The following is a 27,157-nucleotide window of genomic DNA, read 5'->3' on the forward strand; positions in this document are numbered from 1 at the left end:
CCGTTTTACTGATAAATCATTGATCGATAATTGCAACAGACGACTAACTAAAATAAACAAAATTTGGCTCCCACGGGCTATTTGAATTGATAAAATAGTTGAACAATTGATCAATAATAAAAAAATTTGTTTAATATGATTTATTGATTGATGTGATTTGCAGATTGATATATTAATCTAAAAAAGTTATTGGATGTTCTACCTTTGGAAAAAAAATATGTATGGTCAAGTCGTCCTTGTAAGCAAGAAAAAACATCTGATTGTGACTAAATGTTAGATAAAGGACAAAAAATAAAAGGGAACAAGGAAAAATAATTTATTTTAAAAAGGAGTTTATAGTGCTCGAAAATTTCCGTTCAGCCATCATTTCTATTTCGAGGTAATTTAGTGTTAATAAGTCACAATTTAAATAATTTTCAAATTATTTGTCATCTTTTTGGACTATTACCAATTTGCATCTTCACTTGCGCCTTTCGTCATTCTTGCAAAATAACCAAGAAAAGAAAAAAAGGGAAAAACTATACAATGACATATTATATTATATTTATATTCCTTTCATTAAATAAATAAATAAATAAATAAAAGGAAATATTATAATTTTTATTATATATATGAGTTTTTTTTTTACAATTTTGATCATTTTAAACATGTATTTTTCAATTTTTGACAACTTTATTATTTGTATTTAAATGTGTTTATATGATATTGTACACGTGAACATCACATCAATATCAAATCAGTATCATGTCGATGTCAACACCAAATCAAGAAAATGACCAAAAATTACAAAAGATACAAATATATAGAATTAAAACTAAAATATGATTATATAGAAGATCAAATTCACAAAACAATGGTAGTTAGATAAAAAGAATGAAAATATAACTTTTTCACATAAATCCACTATACTTCGCAGGTAATACTGAAATTTACATTAATGTCACACAATTTAAAGGTAAATATCTCTAGTTTAAAAACTAAATTATTTTGGTTCAATTTGTAGGTTGGAATATTTCAATATTTCACCATTTCAAACCGGAGCAAATCATATATATTATTTGATTTAAATCGAAGAATCGCACCTGAACAGAGCCAAGTAATTGTAGCTGAATTAAAATAAAATTTTATTTTTTTATACAAGTAATTATACAATTTCTTGAATAAAAGTTGTCAGTTTTATACAATCAGGTGTATTATTCGACCTAAAATGAAGAAAAATGAAACTACTTATATTTATATGAACAAAAATGAAACTACTTGTACTTCTATGAATAAATTAAATAAGAGTATGTCTAAGATGATATCGCAGTTTATATCCGTGAGATGGATCGACTCATTTCATAACTACAATGAAATATAATATTTTTGACATAAAAATAATACTTTATATGTGTCGAATCAAGTCAGATTGAAGACTTGTATTACAAAATTGACACCTGATGATTTCATTGAAGTTTTTGCAATTAAATTAATATAGGTTTCTTGCTAAAAATAAAAAACTCAAATTTTATGTTTTTTTTCCTTGTCGAATCTTGTGTGTATTCTAGAACCCTATTACCAGGGATTCAAACTTACAAACTTTAAAATAAAAAAAGAACAAATGTAAGAAGGAGAAAGAAAAGGTAAGAGAGGTCGAGGAAATTGTCTCTCTTACTTGTGGATTAAGCGTAAATACATGCACACAACGCAACGCAAGAATAGACCCCCCAAGTATAGGCCAAATTTACGCTTACAAAACAAAATAGTATATAATCTTGGTGTCGATTCAATTCTTCACATTTCCATCAATTTTTTCCCAACACAACATCGCCTGCTTCATGGCTGAGCAGCTTGGTAGCGCCACGCAGCAACGGCAGCCTCTCTGGTGGCACCAGTAGCTGCACAGCGCCACCATTCCTCCCCCATGCAGCCCTACAACATGGCAGACCATGAGCCAACAACGAATGATAACATTAATATTGCATATGAAGGGAATATATCCACAGCCGTGGCCATCGACAGAAACAAGAACAGCCAACATGCTGTGAAATGGGCCGTCGATAATTTAAATTTGAAAGATAACCGAATCATCCTCCTACATGTTCTAGGTACTCAACCATATTTATTCCCACGTGGGTGTTCTTCTTCTCTTAGCATATTCTAATGAATTATAATATATAGGGTGGCACCAGTAAGAGTGGATCAAATTATATTATATGTTTCGAGGATGGTATGGATTTAATTCTTTTTATAAGATCTATTCATTAAAAAAATCAACCTTTTGCCTATCATGGGGCAACCTCCCCTCGACCATCTAGCTAGTCCTCTTATGGCATTCAAGAGTTTTGATTTTGGATTCTTAATAGGAGAGAATTGCATAATATGGAATTTGGATTTCACCCGACTGGGTTCTTTATCATCTTCAGCATAATTTTTAATCCTTAATACATATTAAATGTGTTGTGCAATGGAATTGACCCCTAAAGAAGGGCGTGGACCAACTCAACCTGAAATGCAGCAATTGTTCCTTCCTTACCGCGGCTTTTGTGCTCGAAAAGCGGTAATCAACACATAATTTAAACACGTTTCGGGGGGGCTTTCTAGTAGTCTAATAATTTCTTACTCGGATTTAGTTGGATTTTGGTATGAGAATTAATTGGTAGCTTATACTATCGAGGTCATGAAATACTATACTGATATCTATGTTTTTTGGCTTTTGATTGTACATTTATGGATTTCAGATTCGTGTAAAAGAAGTGATTCTCCACGGCCATGACATAGCAAAAACGCTATGCGAGTACGTAGATGCTAACTCCATCACCACCATTATTCTTGGTGCCTCAACACGAAACGCGATTTCAAGGTATGCGTGCATAAATGATATCCACATACTCAATTTGCATCACAGTTTCTTAAAACAATACTTTTATACCTCATGATATAATAAATTACCTGTTGTCTAAATCATTGGATCGACCTCGACATAGCAATAGCCAATATGGCTTTTTTAACTTGTCTTACAATTAATGGTATTGAACTTGGACTATTTACTGCCTAGAAAATGCAGAGTTCCCTCTTCCACTACGAATATAGTCATCCATTTTGGGAAAAGAAATAGATAAACATGTGGCAGCAACTAGGGGTAATGGTATTCTCTGATGTTTTTAGCTATCTTAAACGTTAAGGGGAAGTTTCATCTCCCATATATTGAAACGCTCGCATGATTGTCTTCTATGTAAGCCTTTTCTATCTTTTTTTAGTCTTATATATTTTTTGCTGTTTATCATAGCCTTTGGTGTTGTGTAATAGCAGGGCATTTAGAAATGCAGATGTTCCAAGTTGTGTAGCGAAGTACGCACCTGATTCTTGCTCAGTTTACGCAGTACCAAAGGGTGGAAAAGCTCTGGAAATCAAGTCTGCTATTGAACCAGGCACTCCATTATTTCCTGAATTTCTTGGGTAAATAAAAACATTCCCGTGAATTGCATTTATCATGGATTTTGCAAACATGGCATGCACACTATTCTACAATAATTGAGCACGTTGAAAGCGTAAAAATCTATTAGTGACCAACTTACATGTACGTCAAGTTTTTTGGCATAGTTATATATTAAGTTGGCATCAGTGCTGGTGCATGAGCATTTCATTCTTCCTGTCCACGTCTGAACCCTCGGTTTTACCCGCATCTCTCTCTCAATGTCTCATTGGAACCCAGTTGAATTTGGCCACGTAAACCCGAGTCTCTGCTAGCTGCTCAACATCTAGCTACACACAAGGGGACATTAAGGTCGATAGTTACAAATTAATGGCGGCTCACCACCTGAGACCTCAAGCTTTTAGGTGTAGTGAAAACTGAAAAATCAACGGCATAAAGTGCAACTTTTAAGAGACATGGATGCAAATTTATATTTATATTTTATTTTCACAGATCATGATATATCATGTTATTTTTTACGGTTAAAAAATGACATTACTGTAGCTCAACTTGGCTCATGAAAAGTAGTTTGCGTGAAATTGCAGAACAGAAGCAGAATCATCTTTAGATGTATTAAATAGGCAAAGACCAGTGGATATTATAAAGAATATATACCCTCTGAATTCACCAAACAACTTCATGGAATATCAGCAAACAGCACCATGGAATAGGCCGTTTTTAACCAGCAAGACTCCGTCCCCTCAAAGCTCATTGAGCAGCAGCGAGTTACAGCAAATGGTTCAATGGGAAAGCCACTACGAAAGCGATCTTCCTCTGGTGAATTCAGCATACAGTAGTTATAATTACACGCCCTTTGGAAGCAACAACGTGTCGCCTCTTGCTTCAATGGGAAGTAATGGCACCGAGTTCGGGATCAACCAGTTAGCTGGTGGCAAGATTTCTGGACCTGAAAATGGTCTTAGGACTCAAACCTATGATAACTCGATCAATTTCACATCTGGCTCAAGTGATCAATCTGAAGCGCACAGCTTCAATTCTGATGTTTCCGTTGAGTTCTTGGACAATTCCAGGGAATCACATTCTTCTAAGAGCTCTAGTTCCTCACAAGCAGCTGTAAGTTGTAGAGTTTCTCAACTCGCAAGACTGCATGGTTTAACCGTATTGGACATTTCGTTTCTATTTCTGCCACAAAATGGTGATGAAATCGGTTAATATTAGACATGGTAATGTTGGTTACATCATTTCCTAACACAGTGCTATCGCAGGAAGTGGAGGACGAACTGAGGAGATTGAAATTAGAGCTAAAATACGTGAGAGAAAAGTACAACGCAGCCTGTATAGAAGCTGCAACTGCTAATGAGAAGGCAATCAATTTACAATTCCAACATGGCTGTAAAAAAGGACATTTTGTAGACAAAGCTGAATAAACAGATATTTAATTTCAGGTAAGAGAGATAGACCGATGGAAGACGGAAGAGACGCGTAAATCAGAAGACGCAAAGCATGCACAAGAATCTGCATTCGCCATAGTTGAAAGGGAGAAGCAAAAGTATAAGGCTGCAGTTTTAGTAGCAACTAAGGCTCAACGCGTAGCAGAGTTGGAGTCAGAGAGACGAAGGCATGCTGAAATGAAGTTCAAGCACGAGGCTGATGAGAAACAGAAGGCAATGGATGCATTAGCATGCAATATTATAAAATATAGGCAGTACTCGATCAATGAGATTGAAGCTGCGACAAATTATTTCTCTGATTCTGATAAAATCGGTGAAGGTGGGTACGGGCCGGTTTACAAGGCTTTTCTGGATCACACACCTGTTGCAATAAAGATTCTGAGGCCAGATTTTTCAGAAGGGCAACAGCAGTTCCAAAGAGAGGTTGGTAAATAATCTTTCCCAGAAATATACTAAACCACATAATAAAACTCAACCCTTTTCAATTAAGACACAACAAATGTCCCTTTCCCTCGGCGGGTAGAGTAGGATTCAAAGCCATCGGAAAATGTTCAATAAACCATCGGAAAATGTTCAATAAACCATTCTGGAGTAATACCCATGATCAGATCAAAGTCCAATTCATGCTTTCACAACAACAAAAGATGTACGTAAAAATGGCATTTCTAAGATTAAAATGTCAAAAATCAGCATAATCTTCAAATTTCTCTCACGTGTACAATTATTGCAGGTTGAGGTTCTGAGCAGAATTAGGCATCCACATATGGTTATCCTGTTGGGTGCCTGTCCAGAGAATGGTTGCCTCGTATATGAATACATGGACAATGGCAGTTTAGAAGACAGGCTTTACCGTAAAAATGGTACTCCACCCTTGTCGTGGAGAGCCCGTTTCAGAATTGCTGAGAGATTGCAATTGCTTTGAACTTTCTTCATCAGACAAGACCTGAGCCACTTGTGCACCGTGATCTCAAACCTGCCAACATTCTCTTGGACAATCATTATGTGAGCAAGATTAGTGATGTAGGCCTAGCCAGGTTGGTCCCACCGCCTACCTCTGATACAATAACACAGTATCGCATGACATCAGCAGCAGGCACATTTTGTTATATCGATCCGGAGTACCAACAAACTGGGATGTTAGGTACAAAATCAGACATATACTCACTCGGTATATTATTGATGCAAATCATCACTGCCAAGCCACCAATGGGTTTGACTCATCAAGTCGAAAACGCAATTGAGACTAGGCAATTTGACAAAATACTAGATCCAACAGTGAAAGACTGGCCTATGGAGGAGGCTTTGTCATTCGCAGAATTAGCTTTAAAGTGCTGTGAATTGAGGAGGAGGGACCGCCCAGCATTAGATTCGGTTTGCCTGAACTGGAACGGCTAAGAGACCTAGGATCAAATATGGGAGGCATATTTACTTATGATGAGTTTCACTCGAATGAGACCCAACGCATCCCGAAAAAGCAGTGTTCTAAAAAGTTCGCTTAAGCGCTTAAGCTTGAAGCTCGACAAAAACGCTCCGCATCGCATAAAAACGGAAAAAAACGGTTAAATTGTAGTTTGACCGAATTAAACATATTTAAGACGTTTAATTAAGTGTGCTTATTAATCACATCTATTTATTTTTAGATTTTTTTTATTTTGAAGGTATGTTTTTTTTTTATTTTAAAATAATAAATTAAGTTTATAATTTAGATGTTTATTTTTTAATTTTAATTATGATTAAGTATGTCTGTTAATTATTTGACAAATATTTAAAAAATTTTAACGTGGTCTAGTAGTAAAAACAAATAAAGATTGCAATTTTAAGATTTTTATGCTTTTATAAAAATGAGAATTAATGCATCAGATTTAAATTTATCATATTTATGCATTATTTTATATATTTATTGGTTTGAAATAATTATAATTGCACTAAAATAAAAAACGTTTTTTCACGCTTAAGCATGTGCTAATCTCGCTTAAGCTTAAAAAGCTTGGAGCTCGACATCCGCGCTTCGGAGCGCTTCACGCTTTTTATAACCTTGCAAAAAAGAGCTTCAAGTATGAATTCGACCATTCAATACTACCAATTTACTACCTAAATTTCAAATCAATAAATTTCAACAACGGCATAAATACCATATAAAATTCATAGGTGACAACGAACTTTAATCTAAACTAGAATGCATGAACCAAACAAAATACCAATGAAATTCGGAACAGGAAATTATATTCCTAAGCATCCTGTTAAGATTGGAACTTGAACCTAACTCAACCACAAAAGCTAGCTCAAGAGGGGGAGGATTGTCCAAGTACATATATGCAACTCTCGGGGATTTTATCTCATCGATGTGGGATAACTAACACACCCCCTTACGCCCAGGAATGAACATCTGGAGCGTGAAGTTTACAAATGATCCAATTATGGTTACAAATGACCCAATTATGGGCCGAACGGGTGTCCCAGCTATGAGCAATCTAACACATAACGGTACCTGACTCTGATAACATGTTACGATTGGAACTTGGACCTAACTCAACCCCGAAAACTAGCTCAAGAGGGAAATATTGTCCAAGTCCATATATGCAACTCTCAGGAATTTTATCTTCCCGACGTGGGACAACTAACACAGCCTTGAGACTAGAATGGCTTTGGTTACCGAGTATCGAAGAGGGTAAGGTGTAAAAACTACAGAAATCGGTGATTTCTTGATTATCAGGACTTGAGACCAAGTAACTGTTCACAACATTCTCCCTGGGAAGAAGCCAATGTTCTACATCTAACTCATCAAAATCAGGTGCAACTGTGAATTGTTTCAGGTAGTTTCTAAGCAAGCGAGTAACTGTAGGAACATCATGGGGTTCCATCTTTCTGAATCCAAGGGTCACGGTCTGATCTAGTAATTTGTAAAGCTTTATCGTTCGGCTCTTGTCATCCTTGCAACAAGCCTAGAAAATCCAACACCGATAAGCTTCTTTGGATTCAAAGATCTATGCCAATATTGACAAGTCGTTATGGGTGTAGGAAGGACAAAACCAGCAGTATAAACAGCTTGCCAAATATTCTCCAAATGAATCCTCCTTGTGACCTCCTTAATCAAAACTGGAGCCAATCTTTTTGATATAAGCTTCTTGTGGCACACACAAAATTAACCTCAGCCACCATTACTACATCATTGCGAACACGGATTTTGGCAGGGATCCCAGTAATGAATGGAACCAATTTTTTTGAACTCTTTACCCTTACTCCAATGTGCCAACTCCTGTAATAACCAGGAGGGCGCCGCCGAGCAATGCCCATTGAAGAAACTCCTTTGAGTAATTAAATCTAAACATGTTCTCGTCATCCTCAACATAGTTACTGGCTAAGAGATTATACACCTCAGGGCACATCTCTTCAGAGTCCATATCACACGTAATCCACTCATAAGGAGTCGGAAGATTATATGGCTCTTGTTTGACTTCTGAAAGGAGTGTTGGCTGCTCAATTGGACCTTCAGAGATGCTCGTGTTTCCAAGATCCTTGAACTGCCCAACAGGTTGGGTTTCCCAAAATTTATGCCTCTTTGCAAGAGAAAGAGACTTCTGGGCTTTCCACGCTAAAGAATCATTGGATACTACATTCCCTTTTTCAGAAGATGAGGTATTATTGCTAGAAAAATTGTGGCTTTCAGTCGGTGTGTTGTTATCAGCCATTCTCAAGAAACTATCTATCATCAATTTAAGAGAACGGAATAAAGTAGAAAAATGAGAGAGAAATTCTAACATGAGTACAAAAAACATAAAAAAATTCTCAAAGAAAGACATCATATTTTAAAGTGCACGTCAGCGATAGGAAACAGACTAGGAGTTGAACGAGCACAGATAACTCATCAAAACACAACAAATCCACAAAGCCATAAATATTGAACACACCATAGTTACACTTTAATTGGCTCAAACTGAAGCTAGAGCTTTTCCAGAAGCACTCCGCATGGAGACATAATGACGCGTTTTAGGAAGGTCGTAGCAGAGCACCTTCACTTCTCTCTAATAAAAAATATTTGTTCTAATATTACAAATTTTAGCACCCCAAAAACACAACGTCTGCCCCCCGCCACATCAAAGTTTTTTAATTCAACACAGGAACACACTATCACACAGACTGGCACGCAATCCAAACTCAATGATCAAAACACAGAAAACCATTAAACAAAGTTAACAAGAATATCTGTATAATGCTTCATCACTTATTTTTCACGGGGTTCAAGCAACCAGTGACTGCAAGATAATGAAACTGTATCCAGTTAACCGATACTCAAAACAAATTCTTAATCTGGGAACATCCACTTACACATTAAAGCTAGATTTTTCAGAAATATAGAATCTATTTTGATATAGCAATCAATGGCAAGAAGCGAAATGCAGCTGAATGAATTTCATATAATCCAGTCAATCACGAAATGCCGCAAATATATTTCAAGTGTGAAGAATGACCGCGGAGTTTAAGATCTGAATCAGAAAGATCAAAACATAGCAATATTGAAATAAAGTTGCGAGAGTGTGTATCAACGTTAACTTCGACTCGGAAATCGCAAGTGATGGGATTTTGATTGTTCGCAGAAGCCAATCCTGCGATGGAAGCATTTTTTTACAATGGTTTGCGACACAACGCTTTTGATAATTTTTAACGTCTTTTCTTTGAAAAACGTTCTGCTTCAATTTTGTCTCATCAATAGCCGCGTGATATATACTAAAACCAATAATTATTACTAGCAGTTGTGCGATCCTTGTGTCTAGTATGTGTCATTCTCTATAAATTTGTATATTTTTTATTATAAAATATTTCAATAATATATATTAAATCTATCTTTTAAGATTAAATTTTCTCTAATCAAGGAAAATTAATATGAATAAATATTATAAAATAAATATTTTGAATATTAGAGAAAGTATTTATAATATTTACAAATATATTAATTATAAAAAAAATTAATATGACAGAGAGAATTTTCTCATACCAATGATTAATACCAGTCAGTGGTCGTGAGATGGATGTGCCTAAGACGTGTCATTCTACATAAATTTATATTTTTTTTTATCAAAAAACATATTTTAATAATGTATATTAAATCTATTTTTTAAGATTAAAAAAATCATGTTTTGGGTAATACTTGATCATGTTTTGATCGATAACTCAATTGATGTTTTGGTTGCCGGGAAGCGGGGGGTCAATTAACGATAATACTTGACAGTGGGGAGTTAAATCACTGGTGGATAAAACTGTCCAAGCGTTGAACAAAAACAAGAAGAAAATGCATAAACTAAAACCGAATACACCAACAACAGTTGAAAATAGGAAATAGCAAATGAACTGAAGCGCTATTGCGCCAAGAAATTTTAAAGCAGCTACTATAAACAAGATCCGAATGTAGATTTCACATCAATCAGGTGCTGCAACTTTGTGATGTCAAACTTTTGAGAGGTTCAAATACTCGGCTTCGTGTTTTGAATTACATTTCTTTGTGCTTGTTTTCTTCGTTGGAAAGAAAAACAGATGCACCCGAAGTGCTGATAGATGTAGCATCTCAATATTTACAGAGGGAACAAGAGGAAAAAAAGTTAGCTAATAATGCACCCTTTCGTTATTGCCAAAGTTCAGGCTCTCCATTCCTTTCAATGCAGATTCATAACTCTGTATGTTGGGCGGGTCTTTTGAAGAAGAAAAGCGCTTGTGATCCAATCGTGTGAAGCTTGAATTTTTGTGGAGTGAGCGTGAACGGTCAGGATCTTGGCCAGAAATCTCAGGCTTGTGACCGGTTGGGACAGCAAGTCGTCTTGAAGATGAATTTTGTCGGAAAATGTTTGTGCTAGATGACTACAAAAAGAGAAGGAAAAATGAAACATTACAAGAATAGAAAACTCGTAACACACAAACTTGCACAAACCAACAATGAAGGGAACCTCAAGTCAAATTCCCAACACCCTATAACTGATCAACTCTTCTGATACTTAAACATTTAAGTTCATCGATCAAGGACATCATCACACAGTTGCCAGTTGCCATGGTATTATATATATATATATATATATATATATATATATATATATATATATATATATATATTAGAGTCACGTCGCAAAGTGAGAGTAAAAGGACAGGAAAAAAATCTCCGAAGTCCAGTTGAGTTTGGATCGAGTAATTTGGATTTGGGGGAGCAATCTGACGCATGGATTTCAAATTACTCCATTTTGGGGGAATTTGAGATCCACTTCATTGATAAATAAACAAATTTACAACGGGAGGGAAGGAATTTCAAATCCATTGAATCAAAAAGCATCCAAACGAGTATGATTGATTTATATAATAAATTCAAATCCTTTCATTTCAAATCTTTAATCCCAATACACCTTAGGGGAAGCCAGCTCAGGCTCAAGATAGTGAACATATTCATGGAAAAACAAATTATCATACTGGAACGTTGTCAGCTGAGCATGTGAACCCAAACTCAAACTCGACTTCGAGGTTCGGTACTTTGCATTCAGGTTTTTTTTGAGTCAAGTTTGAGTTTTTGATATGTCACAAGCTCAACTCATTCACAAACGAGGGGGAGAGAGGAAAGTGGTGAGGGGGAGGTGCTTAGAAGAGTTCTTACTTCTTTACCCATGGCTGAGTCACTAGTTACTGGGTCTTTCTGTCTAGATAAGCTTCCAGAATCCAAAAAGTTTCTGCCACGAGTAGTATTTGCAGACCAACCAAGGGTCTTCCCTTCTTCACCACCTGCAAAAATTAGCGGTACCATTACAAATATTCACGTAAAAAAGATAGCTAGATTATCAATGGCACAGAAAAAAGGCTAAACTCTCTCCAGAACAAATTACTAGTTCCACACCAAGTAGCTAATTATCACAAGGCAAAACAAAAAAATGCACAAGAATCACCTGATGGCCTATCAATATTAGTGTGGCGCACCCCCGAACTTGTTCCTGCAGTGGGGTCCTATCCAAAAAAAAAATCAAATAGCTTGTATTTGAGGCAACAGAGGATAATCTAAAACTATAATAAACTACGATGTTGCTTACAAGGGCCCCAAAGGGAGAATTGGTGAGCTGGGATTGTTGAAAGTTCAAAATTGTCCAGTCATAAACATAATCAAATTGAAAACCTGGAGGAAGAAGCAAGCATCGATGGATGAAGAAGCTAAATAGGTAACACTTGAATTCCAATAGCAGGTAATATTGGAGTGCAAGGATACACAATCAAACCTTCGCGGATAAAAAGGTCACGGAAAATTCTCTTTAAATAGGTATAATCTGGTTTATCATCGAATTTAAGAGAACGGCAATAATGGAAGTAAGACGCAAACTCAGCAGGATAACTGCGGCATAAAGTCTGAAAAGAGTGTTTTAAAGTCATGGAGGATTACCAGGAGAGAGGATAAGAAATGTCAAATTGTCAATTACCTCAATGGAGGTTGAAACTTTCTTTTCGCAAATTCTCTCGTACTTCTGTTTCTTGGTTCCAGCCTTCAGCCCCTGCCAAGGAAGACTGCATATTGCCCAGACAAACAAACATGTTGATGAGTTTCAAAGTAAGAGAAATTGGACATTTCAGATCGAGGTATACCTTCCCCTTAAGAAGTACATGAAAACATATCCAAGTGATTCCAGATCATCCCTGCGACTTTGTTCTATGTATTGGCAAATGCGGTAGAACAAATCAAGTATAAACTTAATGCTCATCCACAAACCCTCAAATATAAAAGGTTTCCAGCAAAAAGGGACCAAAAACTTGACTAGTGGTGCATACCAATGCCAAGATGCGTATTCATGCTCGCGTATCTGGCTGTTCCAGTCAAATTTTTATTTTCCCTGCATCATGTATATGCCATATGATTAAGCAAAATGGAAACCATAAGCACTTACCAAATATATAAAGAAGAATAATTCTACACAAATAATCTTTCAAAAGAGACAGCACAGAGTTTCCATATATACAATATCTCACCTATACGGAATGTGCTGCTGTGTTGATGAATCCCTATATTTCTTGGCAAGCCCAAAATCAATTGCGTAAACCTGCATGTGATTGATGGAGTGATGGATTTTGGAAGATCATGGAAAGCCAATAAAAGCCGGCAAAAATAAGAAAATTTAACTTAGTGATGGATCACCTGATTTGCACGCTTTCCCAAACCCATTAAAAAGTTGTCGGGCTTGATATCCCGATGCAGGAAAGACTTAGAGTGAATAAACTCAACACGAGTAATCTGAAAATGAAGCAATACTCACAAATCATCAAGAACCTTAATATAAAGCAAGTAAACAAAATGTCATACCATTTTATCCGCCAGCATCAACACTGTCTTAAGTGAAAGCTTCCTACTACAGAAGTTAAACAAGTCTTCAAGACTAGGTCCCAATAAATCCATAACAAGAACATTATAGTCTCCCTCTACTCCGAACCATCTGACATTTGGAATTCCAGCTACAAAATTTAAAATCCAACAGCAAGTGCATAAAAAATATTAAGATGCAAAAATAAAAAGTTTCCAACAACTAAAACATAAAAAGGATCATTACTTCCTCCTTGAAGTAATTTGTACAACTTTGACTCATACATTAACTGGGGATGTTTAGTCTTGACATTTTCCTGAAATAAATGACAGCAAACTTGATTTTATTTTATGGTAAAGCAAACGATAACGTTTTACTAAAGCCCAAAGAAAACAAAATTTGCAAAATGCAGCTGAAAATGCATTTTCTCTAGGTTTGACAAGATACCCAAAAAAGATAAATCCATGAGCACTTATATCTCGTTTCGCTCGATGTCACAAAGCATCTGGACTTGTATCACAGAACATCAGGACCAAAAGACAAGACTCGATCCCCTTTCATAAAGCCAGAATACTCGGAATAGTGCCTTTTAACTCTTTACGGTAAGGAAACATTTTCATCCGACAATAAGTTTTGTCAGTTATAAAGCAAACATTACTTTAAAAAACTCTAACATAGCTATCACTCAACAACTGGCCGATTTTTCCTTGACATGAACTCTTGTGGTTAATGGATTTTTATATCTTTATTTCTTCGTTGTATGTAAAGAAAGCCATAATTCTTCCTTCGGTGATCAATTACTTCGGAGAAACCAACACACCAAATTACATGTAAACAAATGTCATACTTATGACAAGAACCGAAGCACAATAACCATTCAAAGAATAATATCAATGATTAAAAATAATCTAATAAAGCAAGCTTCCAATCACTCACAAGCTTAATCGCAACCTCTTCATTGGTCTGAATGTTAGTTCCTGAAAAGCATAACAGATTAAAATAAATTATATTAAATTAATAAAAGCAAAAAATCCATATAATTCAAACGACGAAAAATAACATCTAGACATACCTAAATAGATCTCTCCAAACGAGCCACTCCCAATTTTCCGGCCCAGCCGAAATTTATTCCCCACACGCGGTTCCATTGCAATTCAAAAATCGAAATAAACCCTAATTACAAGAATTTACCCTATTCGAAAAATTAAATTAAATTAAATTCTGAAAATTTCAGGTTCCCGGAGAGTGGAACTGGCCTGGTATTGCGATATTTTATATGACGCAATCAAATACGATTCATCGGTATCTTCCTCTGTCATCGCGCTTTGATCTAATCGTCCAACGCGGAAGTAAACTCGCCTTTAGGTTGCAATAATTTAACATTGTCTCGTGTCTTTATTAATACTAGTGTATGTGTGTATTGAATTACAAAATAATGACGTCATAGGTCTGTGAAATGATGGGAACATATGAAAATGCTATTTTTTATGGTAAAAATTTACTTATTATTGTAAAAAAAAAATACTACTTATTCAATAATTTTTTGAAAAAATCGAATAAACTAATCACAAATCATGCAATTTTGAATTTTCATTTAAATTTAATGGTTTTAAAAATACATATAAATTAATTTCAACCCAAAGAAGTTATAATAAAGCTAAATAAATAAGTAATAACTAGATGTAGAGTTCCAATTTTGTCGAGTAAGGGTGATAAAAATGATTAATAAACTTAATAATTCATATATTATGTGTCTTATTTTTAAACTTGCGATCTACATAAATGAAACAATATAGGATATATTTAAACTAGAATTTTTTAAAAAAGAACAAATTAATTTAAATTGAATATTGTACATACAATACAACCACCTCGATTCTCCCCGAACACATTCCCCGCAATTTGATAATAAAAAAAAATGAATCAATAAAATGCCAAAAAAGGAGCCACATACAAACCGCCCTATCAAGAATTAGAAAACCATGTTAAAATGGTCAAGTCTGTTGGGACATTACAACATATTTACTTTGAGATGAATACTTATTATTCAATCTCCCTCTCAGCTGCATTATTTTTGCATCAACTCTTGCAGTGAATCCAATCTTGGTCGTCTGTCGTGCTTTGGACCGTTCTCTCCTCCACATATGTCGATCCTTGATGTCTCTCTTGTAGTACTTGATCTCTTGGATCACGTGATGATCCAATGGATTGAATGATCTTTGGAATGAAATGTGAGCAAGGTATGGAAGATTACAAGCCACTGTTACCAAGAGGGTGGCACACCAATATATAGGGGCGGGAGCCAAGACTTCAAAGAGGATTCTAAAGGCATTTACGTTGAGCGATAGCTGTAGTTCACCGTATATTAAAAGGAAAAGGTACCAAGAAGCAATGCTGCCCCAAACAAGAAAGTGTTGTATCCAAGTGAAATGGCTCATTGTCAGAGCGATTTGACAGTTAACAGCCCAAATGACGCATGTAAACATGACTGTACCTACGGCAATCATATCTGCTGTCTGGCCTCCAGGCCGAAAAGCTTGGTCATGGAAGATGATGATGTTCAGGAAAAAAATGATGAGAGATGTGTATAGACCATTTGCCATCCACCCAAATATTCTGTACCAGTCGAAAAATAAATTTTTCGGCCCTTGCTGATATAAAGCTGGAAACTGCATTATGAGTAGCAGTTTGATTCAGTACCATGTGTTAGGCCATAAGGATGTACATCATTGTAGCAAAAGCTTTGGCTTATATAAACAGCCACACAGAACAATACCAACAAATGTTACAACCCAACATCATATGAAACGGTTAGAAAAGTGTGGTGGAAAGACTAACCTGCAAGCACACTTCTGAATCTACATCCTGTTCAAACACTCCAAGCGAAATGACAGGCAAGGAAGTTAGAACAACATTGAAAAGAAGCATGTACCAGTCAACATACACTGACTGCCCAGAAAATCCAGCAAATGCCTCAAAGTAGAATATTGTCAAGCCGAAAGCTATGTTCTTGTAAAAGAAATAGCAAATCTATAACCAAAGAATTGTGTTCTAAATTAGAATTAGAAATGATAGCATGAAGGGATATCATTTCGTGGTGAAGTAATTACCATCTGAGCAATTCTTTTGTAACACCAGTGTCCATGTACGACAAGAAGCCTCTCCAAAAACCGAAACTGAGCAATTGCAAAGTCACTCGCCATGACAGACTGCAAAACTGCTAATATTATGTCCAACTGTTTGGGATAACACGAAAGAAATAGATATTTTCCATATTCGATGTGGCTTGAACTCAGTAAGCTACATTTTTCATGGTTATTTATTTGAGAACATACGCCTGGAAACTTTATGTTCCCACAAAACAGATTCATGGAACCTTCAATCTTCTAATTGTTATGACAATGAGTTACCTTACCATAAATATCTGATACCAGATAACTATGAACTCTATGATACAAAATGAAACATGTTTAGCTCTGTGATCAACCAATAACACTATAGTTTATAAATAATTGGATTGAGTTAATTCTTCTGTAATGCCCGCAACAATGACAGCAAGCAAGGACTTCTAGCCAAAAGAGAAACACGGTAATTTTCTGAGCAATTGATGACTTCCTTGATTTAAGTAGCAATAGAAACGGGACAGATGTGTTACAAACCTGCATTCCTTCACATCCACTGATGCCAACACCAATATCCGCTTCTTGAATCATACCAACATCATTTGCACCATCACCAATTGCTAATGTGGTTTTTCCCGTCCCTTGTTTTACTAATCTTGTTACCTAATTGCCAAATAACACGAGCATGGGATGCAGGGAATGGTAATTCTAGATTAGCAGCAAAATAACAAATTGGTTAAAAGCCTCAAGAAACAGATAGCATAAGAAGAGAGTATGGAACTCTTCAAGTAGAAAATAAAAATATTTTACCAGAGCTTTCTGCTTTGGAGACACACGACAGCATATAACTGAAGCACAACTAACAGCTAAATTTAAAAATTTATGCTTCATGTCATCCTCGAGAGCATATGTTAAAGTTTTCCCATCAATTATCAAAGCAAATGCTGCATGGGGATCCTTTTCTAACTTGATCATTTCAGACCCATCACTAATTTGCATCAATATGTTCTCCTTCACAGTCTGCCGAACAATAGAAACAAAGAAAACAATAAGTTACTTTTTTTTCACAAAAAAACAACGGACATTTCTCTAATAAAAATACCTGTTTAGAATTTTGGGCCGACGCACCTACATTAGTTGTTATACATATTTGCTTCATGCCTTGTCGAAGCAAACTACAAGCAAATCTGCATCATGATGACAATATTTCAATTTAGCAGTTCAGATGCTTTGATTATCAAGCTACTACATCTGCAATCGTTAAAAGCCACATTCTTATGGTAAGAAACGGACCCTATGTTAATTGCAGTTTCCATTTTATCACCTGTCAGAACCCAGATCTTTAGACCAGCCTGAGCCAATTTGTCTATGCATTGCGGCACCTACCAAACACATAATTTTAAATGCTTAAAATGGGAGAATACAAGAGAAAACATTAATAGCTTCAGAGCAACAAAAGACACGTCACACAACCCCTTTCTGTAATTTGTCCTCCACAGCAGTTGCACCAACGAGTATCAAATCCCTTTCTATCATGTCAGAAAGGCGCTCGAGGATTAAGTCCCTATCACCACCAATTGAGGTCTTTGCTTTCATAAAATCTTCATTCCAGGCAGAATACTCGGCCTCATCAAGTTTCTTATAAGCAAGAGCTAGAGTACGTAATCCAACCTCCCCATAATCGGTCAAATGTTTTGAGGTGGGTACCTCATATGTTCTCCCATACCTGGATAACCTATCAAATATGATGCTGCAAAGTAAACCATGAATTAAATTCAAGAGCACATTGGCGTAGATAGCATTCGTAACGGGGAAAAATTAACAAGAGAGAATCTAAAAAAATATTATTTGGTTATAAAATTATTCTTTTTTTATTATTACAATTTGGGAGTTTTGAACGTAAGACCTCTTCTCTTAATGAAAGCCGAAGTGCGCCACTAGACTATTTGGGGTCTTGGCAGAAATATTAATTTAAAGATTAAACTTGATCACAATAGCTGGAGGCCAGTTTATTTTCTTTCCTTTTGCTAAAGAACCTTTTTACTTTTTTTGTTGGATGGAAGGAGTTGGAGTTGGCATCTTAAATTGAACATACCTGTCAGCTCCTTTGCACAGAAGAAGGATTTGACCATTCTCATCACGAACGATGACAGACATTCTTTTCCTTTTGCTAGTGAAATCCAACAAATTAAGAACTTTGAATTCCCTGAATAAGAAAGAAAACATGTGTAAGATTTTAGCTCCGAGGTAAAAAAAAATAAAAATTAACAGCAGAAATGGCAAGTATTTATTCATGGTCTCACCTTTCAACAGGCTCGTGAAAGGAAGGATATCTCTCGCTGACAAATATGCTTGACTGTGTTCTTCTACAAAACTCAAAACCAAATTCTCTGGCAGCAACAAGAAATGAGCCTTCGTCTGGCGATTCTGCTTCATAGGTGAAGACACCGGTCTCTTCATCCTGTTCTGGAATTGCAGTGTGACAAAGTGATAGTATCCTGAAAAATAATAGTATGGCATCTGCACTAGGTTCTTTGAACCAATTCCCATTCATGAGGCGGCTATCCTCGAAGTTAAACCCCTTAAATGCAGGTTTATTATGGTTATCTTTATCTTTTGACGTAATGACGGTCTCCAGCTCAATTTCTGATTCCCCAGATCCTTGCCGACTTTTCCCCCATGACGGAGGTGTACCAGCTTTACTCTGCCGATCTTCATCCAGGGCCATCTGTTTTGCAGCAGCAAGCTCTACGTCGCTGGAACATGTGCCATATGCAATACCCGCGATGGAGCATTTTAGAAAGTTCATTTGATTGCATGTCAAGGTGCCTGTTTTATCGGAGAGGATAGTATCAACCTGTCCTAACTCCTCATTTAAGTTTGATGTCCGTGCTTGAGCAGGAGTTCCAGTCTCTTCATCATACATATGAAGATCCTTGTTTATGAACAATGCTTGAAGTACTTTTACAACCTCAATTGACACATAGAGGGAAATTGGTATTAAGTATCCATATAAAATAAGAGCAGTGACCAGATGATAAAACCCCGACACCAATGGCTTATGCGGATCAAAATAACCACTATCATCAGGGACCTGTAAATACCACCACGTTGGCAAATCATATTCAGTTTTCACGATAAAACCCAAAGAGCTTATGAATGAGATGAACACCAGGAGGGTGAAAAGGATATAAATTATTTTGTCCATTTGTTTTTCAACCCTGCTCCTTTTGGAAGGTGATTTAGTAGCATTTTGCATAACTTTGCTATCATGTCCGGTGAATATCACAACCCCATAAACATAGGCCGTGTTCCTAAGCTTCGAATCTCTCAGGAGAATCTGGCTCGGATCAAGAGGATACACATCGCGATTATACTCAAAATTACCAACAAAAGCGTAAAGATTTGGATTGGGATCCTCACATTTTATGGTCGCACTGAAATCTTTAAAGGTTGAATCATCATCAAGAGATAAAGTCGCCTCCAAGGATCGTTTTACCTTCAAATTTGTCTCCCCGTCTAAGTTCATAGTTTCGACATAGCAAATACCATCTTCATAACTGGAAGATAAGAGAAGTAAATCCGCAGGGAAGAACTGATCCTTTTCCACTTTCACTACATTTCCGACCTGAATTTTCATCCATGGTTTTTGACCAAATGTGCCGTCTTTTTTATGGACACTGGCTCTACGCAAATTGACCTTCATGTCCTGTATGAACCTTCGCCAGTCTTCAAGAGCTTCTTTAGCCATACTCAATCCAACCACAAAGCCCAACGGTGCGATCATACTCACGGCAGAGAAAGGTGATATAGGAGTAATTGACAAAACTGCTGCCAAGAGGAAGTACAAGTTGGCAACACGTCTGAACTGTTCGAATATGGCCTTCGGGAGAAAAGTAAGGACGTTATACTTGGTGGTAGAAATATAATTTGAGCAGTATCTAAGAGGTTTGTCCACGTGCATATGAGGCTGGTTACAATAAACCATTCGAGAGTAACCAGGTCCTTCAATGTCATGTGGTCCTTCTGCCTCGGAAGGATGTGAGTGGTAGCAAGCAAAAGTGTATAGACTGCTCCTACGGATCTTTGCCCTTATCCTGCCCCGAGCCATTTTTCAAACAACTCTGCTTTCAACACAAAATTCACCACAAACTGAGAGTTAAAAAAAAGGAAACCCTGAAACTCGCCTTCACGGTACAAGTGAAGGCTTTCTCATGTGACCATTATACTTCAGTAATAAATTGACATCCCCAAATGCAGATTTCCTTTCCCTTAAAACCCATACTTGAGATATGGTAGAAATGTATCACCTTTATTCTCAAAAACAAAGAAAGACATGTACCGCCTGTAAACGCAGACCAGAAGACCAATAAGAATGGGCTGCAACAATAATAACATTCACTCTAATGTCACAACTATCAATTACAGGTCAGTGGTGGAATCTTTATGCTCAAAACCCAAAGATTCTTCCACTACAATAACCGACAAGAGGGTATGATTTCGGAACATTTAACATATTCATATCAATTTTGACCAAGATAAACCGAAAAAATCTTCATCCCACCAACCCCAGATACAAAATCAAATTTGATGCACCAATAAAGCATAAACCATCTCAAGAAACCATAAATTCAAGATAAAAGAAGTATCCACAAAAAGGAGTAGAAGCATATTCTGGCAAGAAGAAGAAACTCAGTGCTTTCTCAAACATTGAAGACGATCAAGCCAGTGAAACATAAATGCATCACAATCTCGATAACATCGTTAAAAAGAATAAAGAAAGCCAGCAATTACATAGCCACAATGCAAGCTAAAATTGTTCCGGTGCATCACAAGAACATTCGAGAAACAACACCATAAGACGAATAAAACAAAACTCCACATTCTTTCTCAACAATTCACGTGCCCGTGCTGAAAAGGACACAACATCCATGTAAACACAGGTACAGAACATTCACACTATTTACTTCTATTAATAACTTCAAATAGAAGACATGTATGTCGACAAAATGGAAATCAATCAAGCTGGAAAAAGTTGCGGAGATCGCAATGGATGGGAGATGAAGAAGAATGTTGGAAAGTTGATGGATCAGAGGGGAGAGATTGAATTTGGGCAATATCGGGTATTTATTATTGTTTTATTCCAGTGGTAGTCCCGAACAATGCAGTGTTTCGCGGGTCAATTCTCCGAATTCAGTACGAAGTCCGTACTCATGAAAATGTTAGAAATCTATTTCCACGAATAAATAAAATCACATTTCTTCAAAAAAAATTATTATTTTATTAATTTAGTGACAACAAAATCGTTGATACTATTATGAATCCTTAAAAAAAATCATGAATATATTGTTAATTGTTTCTTTAATTCTAAAATTAATATATTATGAAATCTAATTACTTGCATGGAGTGTTTTGCAAGGAAAAATTTATGAATTGAGTCATTTCCCATTAATGACACTACAATTTTACTACATTCAATTAAATGATTAACTAGTGTATCCAATTTCAATTTCAATTAACCTTCTTTGAATATATTATCAAGGCAAAAAGTTATGTTAGACGGTTTTGCAGGTTGTATTTTGTGTGACGGATCTCTTATTTGAGTTATCAATGAAAAAATATTACTTTTTATTGTGAATATCGGTAGGATTGATCCGTCTCACAGATAAAGATTCGTGAGACCGTCTCATAAAAAATCTACTCTATTATTAATGTCTCTATGCATGTATCATGAGTATAATCGATTCTGTTAATAAAAAATTGAGAATTTAAGGATACTTTTATCTATACATATTATAAAAGTGTGAATCAAGGTCAAAGTTTTTCTATTGTGTATTGTCAACTTTGTCCTTAGTTTGTACACACAGTAAAAATTTAGTGAGGATGTTTTTGTCAAATCAGTTATTATGATAAGGACAAAATTGTCAAACTACATTTTTGTTAGATAATGATCAAGTTGCCAAAAAAGCTGAAACTTTAAAATTCTTTGATTTTTATTTTCTTGTAGATGAATTGAACAAACTTTTTTCACAAAAAATATTAATTTGAAAAGATTGAAATACCAAAATATATTGGTTTTATTTGCTTATAGATGAAGTGAAAAAAAATTTTCACAAAAAACTTAATTTGTAGATTTTTTCACAAAAAAGTTAATTTGTAGAAGATTAAATAACAAAATTCTTTTGTTTTATTTTCTTGTAAATAAAGTGAAAATATTTTTCCACAAAAACTTAGTTTATATAACGATATGATGTTAAATATATTTTGTTTTACGTTCATTAAGATTAATTATTTTAAAATGAAGAATTAAACTAATGAAGCCAAATAATTAAACTAATTTTGTTTTTGTTTTAACAAGGTTGGTGTCATGAGCAAGGTTCGATATTTAATTACATTTACAAAATGATACAATAATTATCAGATATAAATATAGATAATCCTAATAAATATTTCATTGATATTTATTTTATCTATATTTCTTTGTCAAAAAGAAAGTCAACTAATATTGTTCAAAGCCTTGGTTTATTATGAAATTTTAACGATATAAGATTGAATAATATATTTGTATTAATTTTAACTATATTTTCCTCTTTTTAAAGGCTAGAAACTATAACAATTATTTTATGAGAGATTCTTGCAATTAACGAATGATTATTTTTATAAGAGATATATATTGACAAATCAGTTATAGTTTTTGTAACATTAAAAGATATATCTTTGAATGTAAATTTTTAAAATTATGATAAATAAATTTTTATAAAATTTATTCATTAGCAATATTCACTACTTCTCCATAGACAAAGTCAAAGTTATTTGGTTTTTATTTATTTGTAGATGAAGTTAACAAATGTTTTTCACAAAATATTTGTTTGAATGTGGTTTATTTTATTTGTAGATTTATAATCTTTTGAATGATTTTTTATATGCAAGAAGTTTATCTTCAATTTGGTTTATTTCATCCTAGCCATTGCCCCCATGATAGGATGGATGGCCAAGATTTGCCCATGCATATATAGGACCCACTTTTTTTTTTGAAATTGTATGTGTGGCAAGATCTTACCCGTTGAAATGAAGTGAGGGTAGTGCCCACATAGGTAGGATCTCATTATGACTTTAATTTGGTGAGGAAATTTTTGTAAATCAATTATTATGATGATGTCAAGATTATCAATCTACGTAGCAAGGATCAAATTGCCAAGAAGATTGAAACTCCAAAATTCTTTGATTTTTATTTCTTGTAGATGAATTGAACATATTTTTTTCCGCAAAATATTAATTTGAGAATATTGAAATGCAAAAAATCATGGGTTTTATTTGTTTATAGATGAAGCGAAAATAATTTTTTCCCAAAAAAATTAGTTTGTACAATATTGAAATACCAAAATTCTTTTGTTTTATTTGATTGTAAATATAATGAATTTTTTTCCACAAAAAACATAATTTGTGTAAGGACATGATATTAAATATCCTCTATTTTGCATTAATCGAGAATAATAAATTTAAAACGACGAATTAAAATAATGAAGCCAAATAATTAAATCATGTGGGTTGGTGTTATGAAGAAGGTTCGACGGTTAATTACATTTTACAAAAATGATACAAAACATTATTGGATATAGAAGAAAGATTATCTTATAAATATTTCGTGAGTATTTATTCTATCTATTTTTCTTTATGAAAAAATCCAACTAATATTTTTCAAAGCCTTAGTTTATTATTAAAATTTAACAATATATGATTGAATACATACAGTTTTATTAATTTTGACTATTTTTCGTTTTTGTAAAGATCAGAAACTATAATAATTACTTATTCGATGATCTTGCAATTGACGAAGATGTATTTTTATAAAGGATGGATATAAACCAATTATAGATTTATGTAATCTGAAATGACATATCTTTGAAGGTAAATTTTTAAAATTATTATGAATAAATCTTTACAAAAATTAGTCATTATTGCTCAATATTTCTCCTTGTGGGTTATGATTGATAATAAGAAAGGTCAAATTTATTTGTTTTTATTTGCTTGTAGATGAAGTGAACATATATTTTTCACAAAATATTAAATTGAATATGATTTGTTTTATTTTGTAAACCTATAATCTTTTGAATGAGTTATATATGCAAGAAGTTTCTCAGAAAAAAAAATTAATATATACAAATTTAATACTTCCAATAATATAGTATGAAATATAAAAAAATATATGTTATCGTAATTTTGAATTTTTGTATTTAAATAACATATTGCATAAATATGTTATATCATTAAGAGAACACTTTTTGATAAATATAATAAAATATTAATTAAATCATATTTTGTCAGTTGTCTAGAAGATAGAGTAACCAAAATTCATTGATTTTATTTGCTTGTAGATTAAGTTAAAATATTTAATAAAAATAAATATAATTTGTAGAATAACGAAATAACAAAATTCTTTGTTTTATTTGCTTGATGAAACAAACTTTTTTTTTTCTACAAAACACTTAATTTGTGTGGGGATTTGTAGAGGCATCAAATAGAGAAGAATATACATTTCTTCTCATAAGATTTGCTAATGAAAATGGCAAGAATATTGATTTTTCACAGAGAAGAAAAAACTGATGACAAAAAAAATCGTGAAAGTTGAAAATATAAAAGAAGAAACATTTGACGCAATAATTTAATTTAAGGTTTAGAATATATTATCTATATTATATTTTTATTTTTCATAAATCAATAACACGTTGTAAAATAAGTGGTCAACGTTATGTATTATACTTTATTCTTCACTCAAATTTAATTTTAATAACTATTGTGATATCAATTTTATATTATGTTTTCTCCAATGTCTAATTTATACAAAATTATAATATTTATTACTACTATGTTTTTCAACAATTATTAATTTATTTAGATTGCGCTTGGATAAATTGATTTCAAATTTATGGATTAGAATTATAATTTTATTGTTAACAATGAAATAATATATCAAATATTGAATATACACATTACTTATTTACATATTATTATTTATATAAAGTAGAATAAATTTCAAATAACATTATTATTGGGTGGACTTGAAAAATATCATAATTAACATGAAATACTACTATATAAACATGAAATGAGTGGATTTGAAGTTTATGATGTTACTTCTCTAAATGACAAAAATACATTTGAATGTATTGAAATCCATGGATTTGAAATCCTTCCATTCAAGAATAACCTTAGATTTATAACACATAAAATTTTTAAACAAATATCTTTTGCACTCATTTTATAATACATGTAGTACAAATTATATTACATTGAATTTCCTACGGATAATGCTAAAGATACAACCAATATATCGTACTGCGATATTTACAACAATTATATAGTGAGATTTTGTTATTATCTAATGAGATTTTATATTTAATTTATCATGAGATTTTGATAAATGAAATTTATATATTGATTTTTTTGAATTATAATAATTATTGTACAAATTTGGTTGCACATGTAGCATTACTCATTTTCTATCGACTAATATAGCATAATCATTAATATATAATTTTTTGTAAATTAATCTCTTTTGATCTCATTTCTTTAACAACAATTATTGATAATAGAAATGTATTTTCACGTGCGTCGCACGTGTCTTTACCTAGTACATATAAAAGTGTGTATAATTGACATTGTTTTCCGATTGTGCATTGACAAAAATACCCTTCATGCAAACTTGAACAAAATAAAACTTATTATTATTGTAATATAAAGATAAAAATAATAGGACATAAATGCCTCATCATTACTAATAATTAATTGACTTTTGCAAACTTGAACAAAATAAAACTTATTATTATTATAATATAAAGATAAAAATAATAGTACGTAAATGCCTCATCATTACTAATAATTAATTGACTTTAGAGCCTAATTGTAATGTATCTATATACCTACAAAATCTATATCTATCTACATCTATATACCTATAAATCTATATACCTATAAAAGTATAAATAATGAGCAAAGTTTTTACATTGTGATTTTACTACATTGCTAAAAAATTATACATTGTTTGTATTAATTGCATGGGCATTGATGGAAAATCTATATAAAATTTAGGGATAAATTTGGGATATTGAATTTGTAATGTATTAATTATTTATTTAATTGATGCATTTATTTTTTTGAACTCATTAAACACATGAGGATCATAGTGTTTTATTTTTTAATAGAAAATTGTAAAATAAGAAATTTTGAAAATAATATTACATAAAAATTGAATAGATATTTGATAATAAAAAATACATTAAAAAAATAATATTTTCTTCGTACATATCTCTTACAAAAAATATTAAAAGAATAGATTTTTTAATAAAAAAATATATTTTTCATTAGAAATATTAAAAGAATATATATTTAACTATTATATTTATAAAAGCGTAAAAAAAATAACAAAGTTTTTTATTGTAAATTTTCTAGTATTTCTATGAATTGTGTGTTGTTAGATTAATTGCATGAAAATTTTCTACACAATCATTAAATACATGAGGATCATAATAGTGTTTTTATTTTTTAATAGAAAATTGTAACATAAGAAACTTTGAAAATAATGTTACATAAAAATTGAATAGATATTTGATAATAAAAATATATTAGAGAAATAACATTTTCTTGCTACATAATTATCAAAAAAAATATTAAAATAATATATTTTTAATTTTAAAAAAATCTTTAAAAATATCAAATAATATATATTTAACTATTATATTTATAAAAGTGTAAAACTAATAACAAAGTTTTTCATTGTAAATTTTCTACTATCCCCTTAAATTGTGTGTTGTTAGATTAATTGTATGAAAATTTTCTACACAATTTATGATAAATCTATTC

General features: G+C 33.3%; 2 protein-coding genes, 1 long non-coding RNA gene and 2 pseudogenes across 6 annotated transcripts; 1 reads left to right on the plus strand and 4 right to left on the minus strand.

The window, feature by feature from the left end:
• Positions 1–1,772: 1,772 nt before the first annotated feature.
• Positions 1,773–4,213, minus strand: LOC142556042 (uncharacterized). Of its 3 annotated transcripts, none has more exons than XR_012822509.1 (4): positions 4,070–4,213; positions 3,558–3,740; positions 3,339–3,433; positions 1,773–1,911 (listed from the first exon to the last, which is right to left on the minus strand). It is a non-coding gene; the product is annotated as an uncharacterized LOC142556042 (long non-coding RNA). The 3 variants fall into 3 exon arrangements; XR_012822510.1 differs by having other exon boundaries at positions 3,558–3,744; positions 4,070–4,209; XR_012822511.1 differs by having other exon boundaries at positions 3,558–3,831; positions 4,070–4,198.
• Positions 1,909–6,526, plus strand: LOC142556039 (U-box domain-containing protein 35-like; annotated as a pseudogene).
• Positions 6,527–6,571: 45 nt separating this feature from the next.
• LOC142556041 (glycylpeptide N-tetradecanoyltransferase 1-like) lies at positions 6,572–9,440 on the minus strand (annotated as a pseudogene).
• A 747-nt stretch (positions 9,441–10,187) lies between these two features.
• LOC142556040 (casein kinase 1-like protein 2) lies at positions 10,188–14,548 on the minus strand. The gene is made up of 14 exons (XM_075667247.1): positions 14,248–14,548; positions 14,112–14,152; positions 13,422–13,491; positions 13,178–13,326; positions 13,013–13,108; positions 12,847–12,917; positions 12,649–12,710; positions 12,466–12,529; positions 12,303–12,387; positions 12,105–12,231; positions 11,922–12,004; positions 11,781–11,838; positions 11,495–11,619; positions 10,188–10,716 (listed from the first exon to the last, which is right to left on the minus strand). The coding sequence occupies exons 1-14, from the start codon at positions 14,321–14,323 to the stop codon at positions 10,465–10,467; spliced, it is 1,359 nt and encodes a 452-aa protein (XP_075523362.1). The 5' UTR covers positions 14,324–14,548; the 3' UTR covers positions 10,188–10,464.
• Positions 14,549–15,052: 504 nt separating this feature from the next.
• Positions 15,053–20,786, minus strand: LOC142556043 (putative phospholipid-transporting ATPase 4). Of its 2 annotated transcripts, none has more exons than XM_075667248.1 (10): positions 18,601–20,786; positions 18,393–18,503; positions 17,771–18,047; positions 17,591–17,679; positions 17,400–17,484; positions 17,108–17,317; positions 16,835–16,960; positions 16,286–16,411; positions 16,014–16,205; positions 15,053–15,844 (listed from the first exon to the last, which is right to left on the minus strand). In XM_075667248.1, exons 1-10 carry the CDS (start codon positions 20,406–20,408, stop codon positions 15,170–15,172), a joined length of 3,699 nt encoding a protein of 1,232 aa, XP_075523363.1. In that variant the 5' UTR covers positions 20,409–20,786; the 3' UTR covers positions 15,053–15,169. The 2 variants fall into 2 exon arrangements, with proteins under 2 accessions (XP_075523363.1, XP_075523364.1); XM_075667249.1 differs by having other exon boundaries at positions 16,286–16,384; positions 18,601–20,785.
• Positions 20,787–27,157: the final 6,371 nt, after the last annotated feature.

Source organism: Primulina tabacum, chromosome 9 (genome assembly GCF_025594145.1).
Source record: "Primulina tabacum isolate GXHZ01 chromosome 9, ASM2559414v2, whole genome shotgun sequence".
Classification (NCBI taxonomy): Eukaryota; Viridiplantae; Streptophyta; class Magnoliopsida; order Lamiales; family Gesneriaceae; genus Primulina; species Primulina tabacum.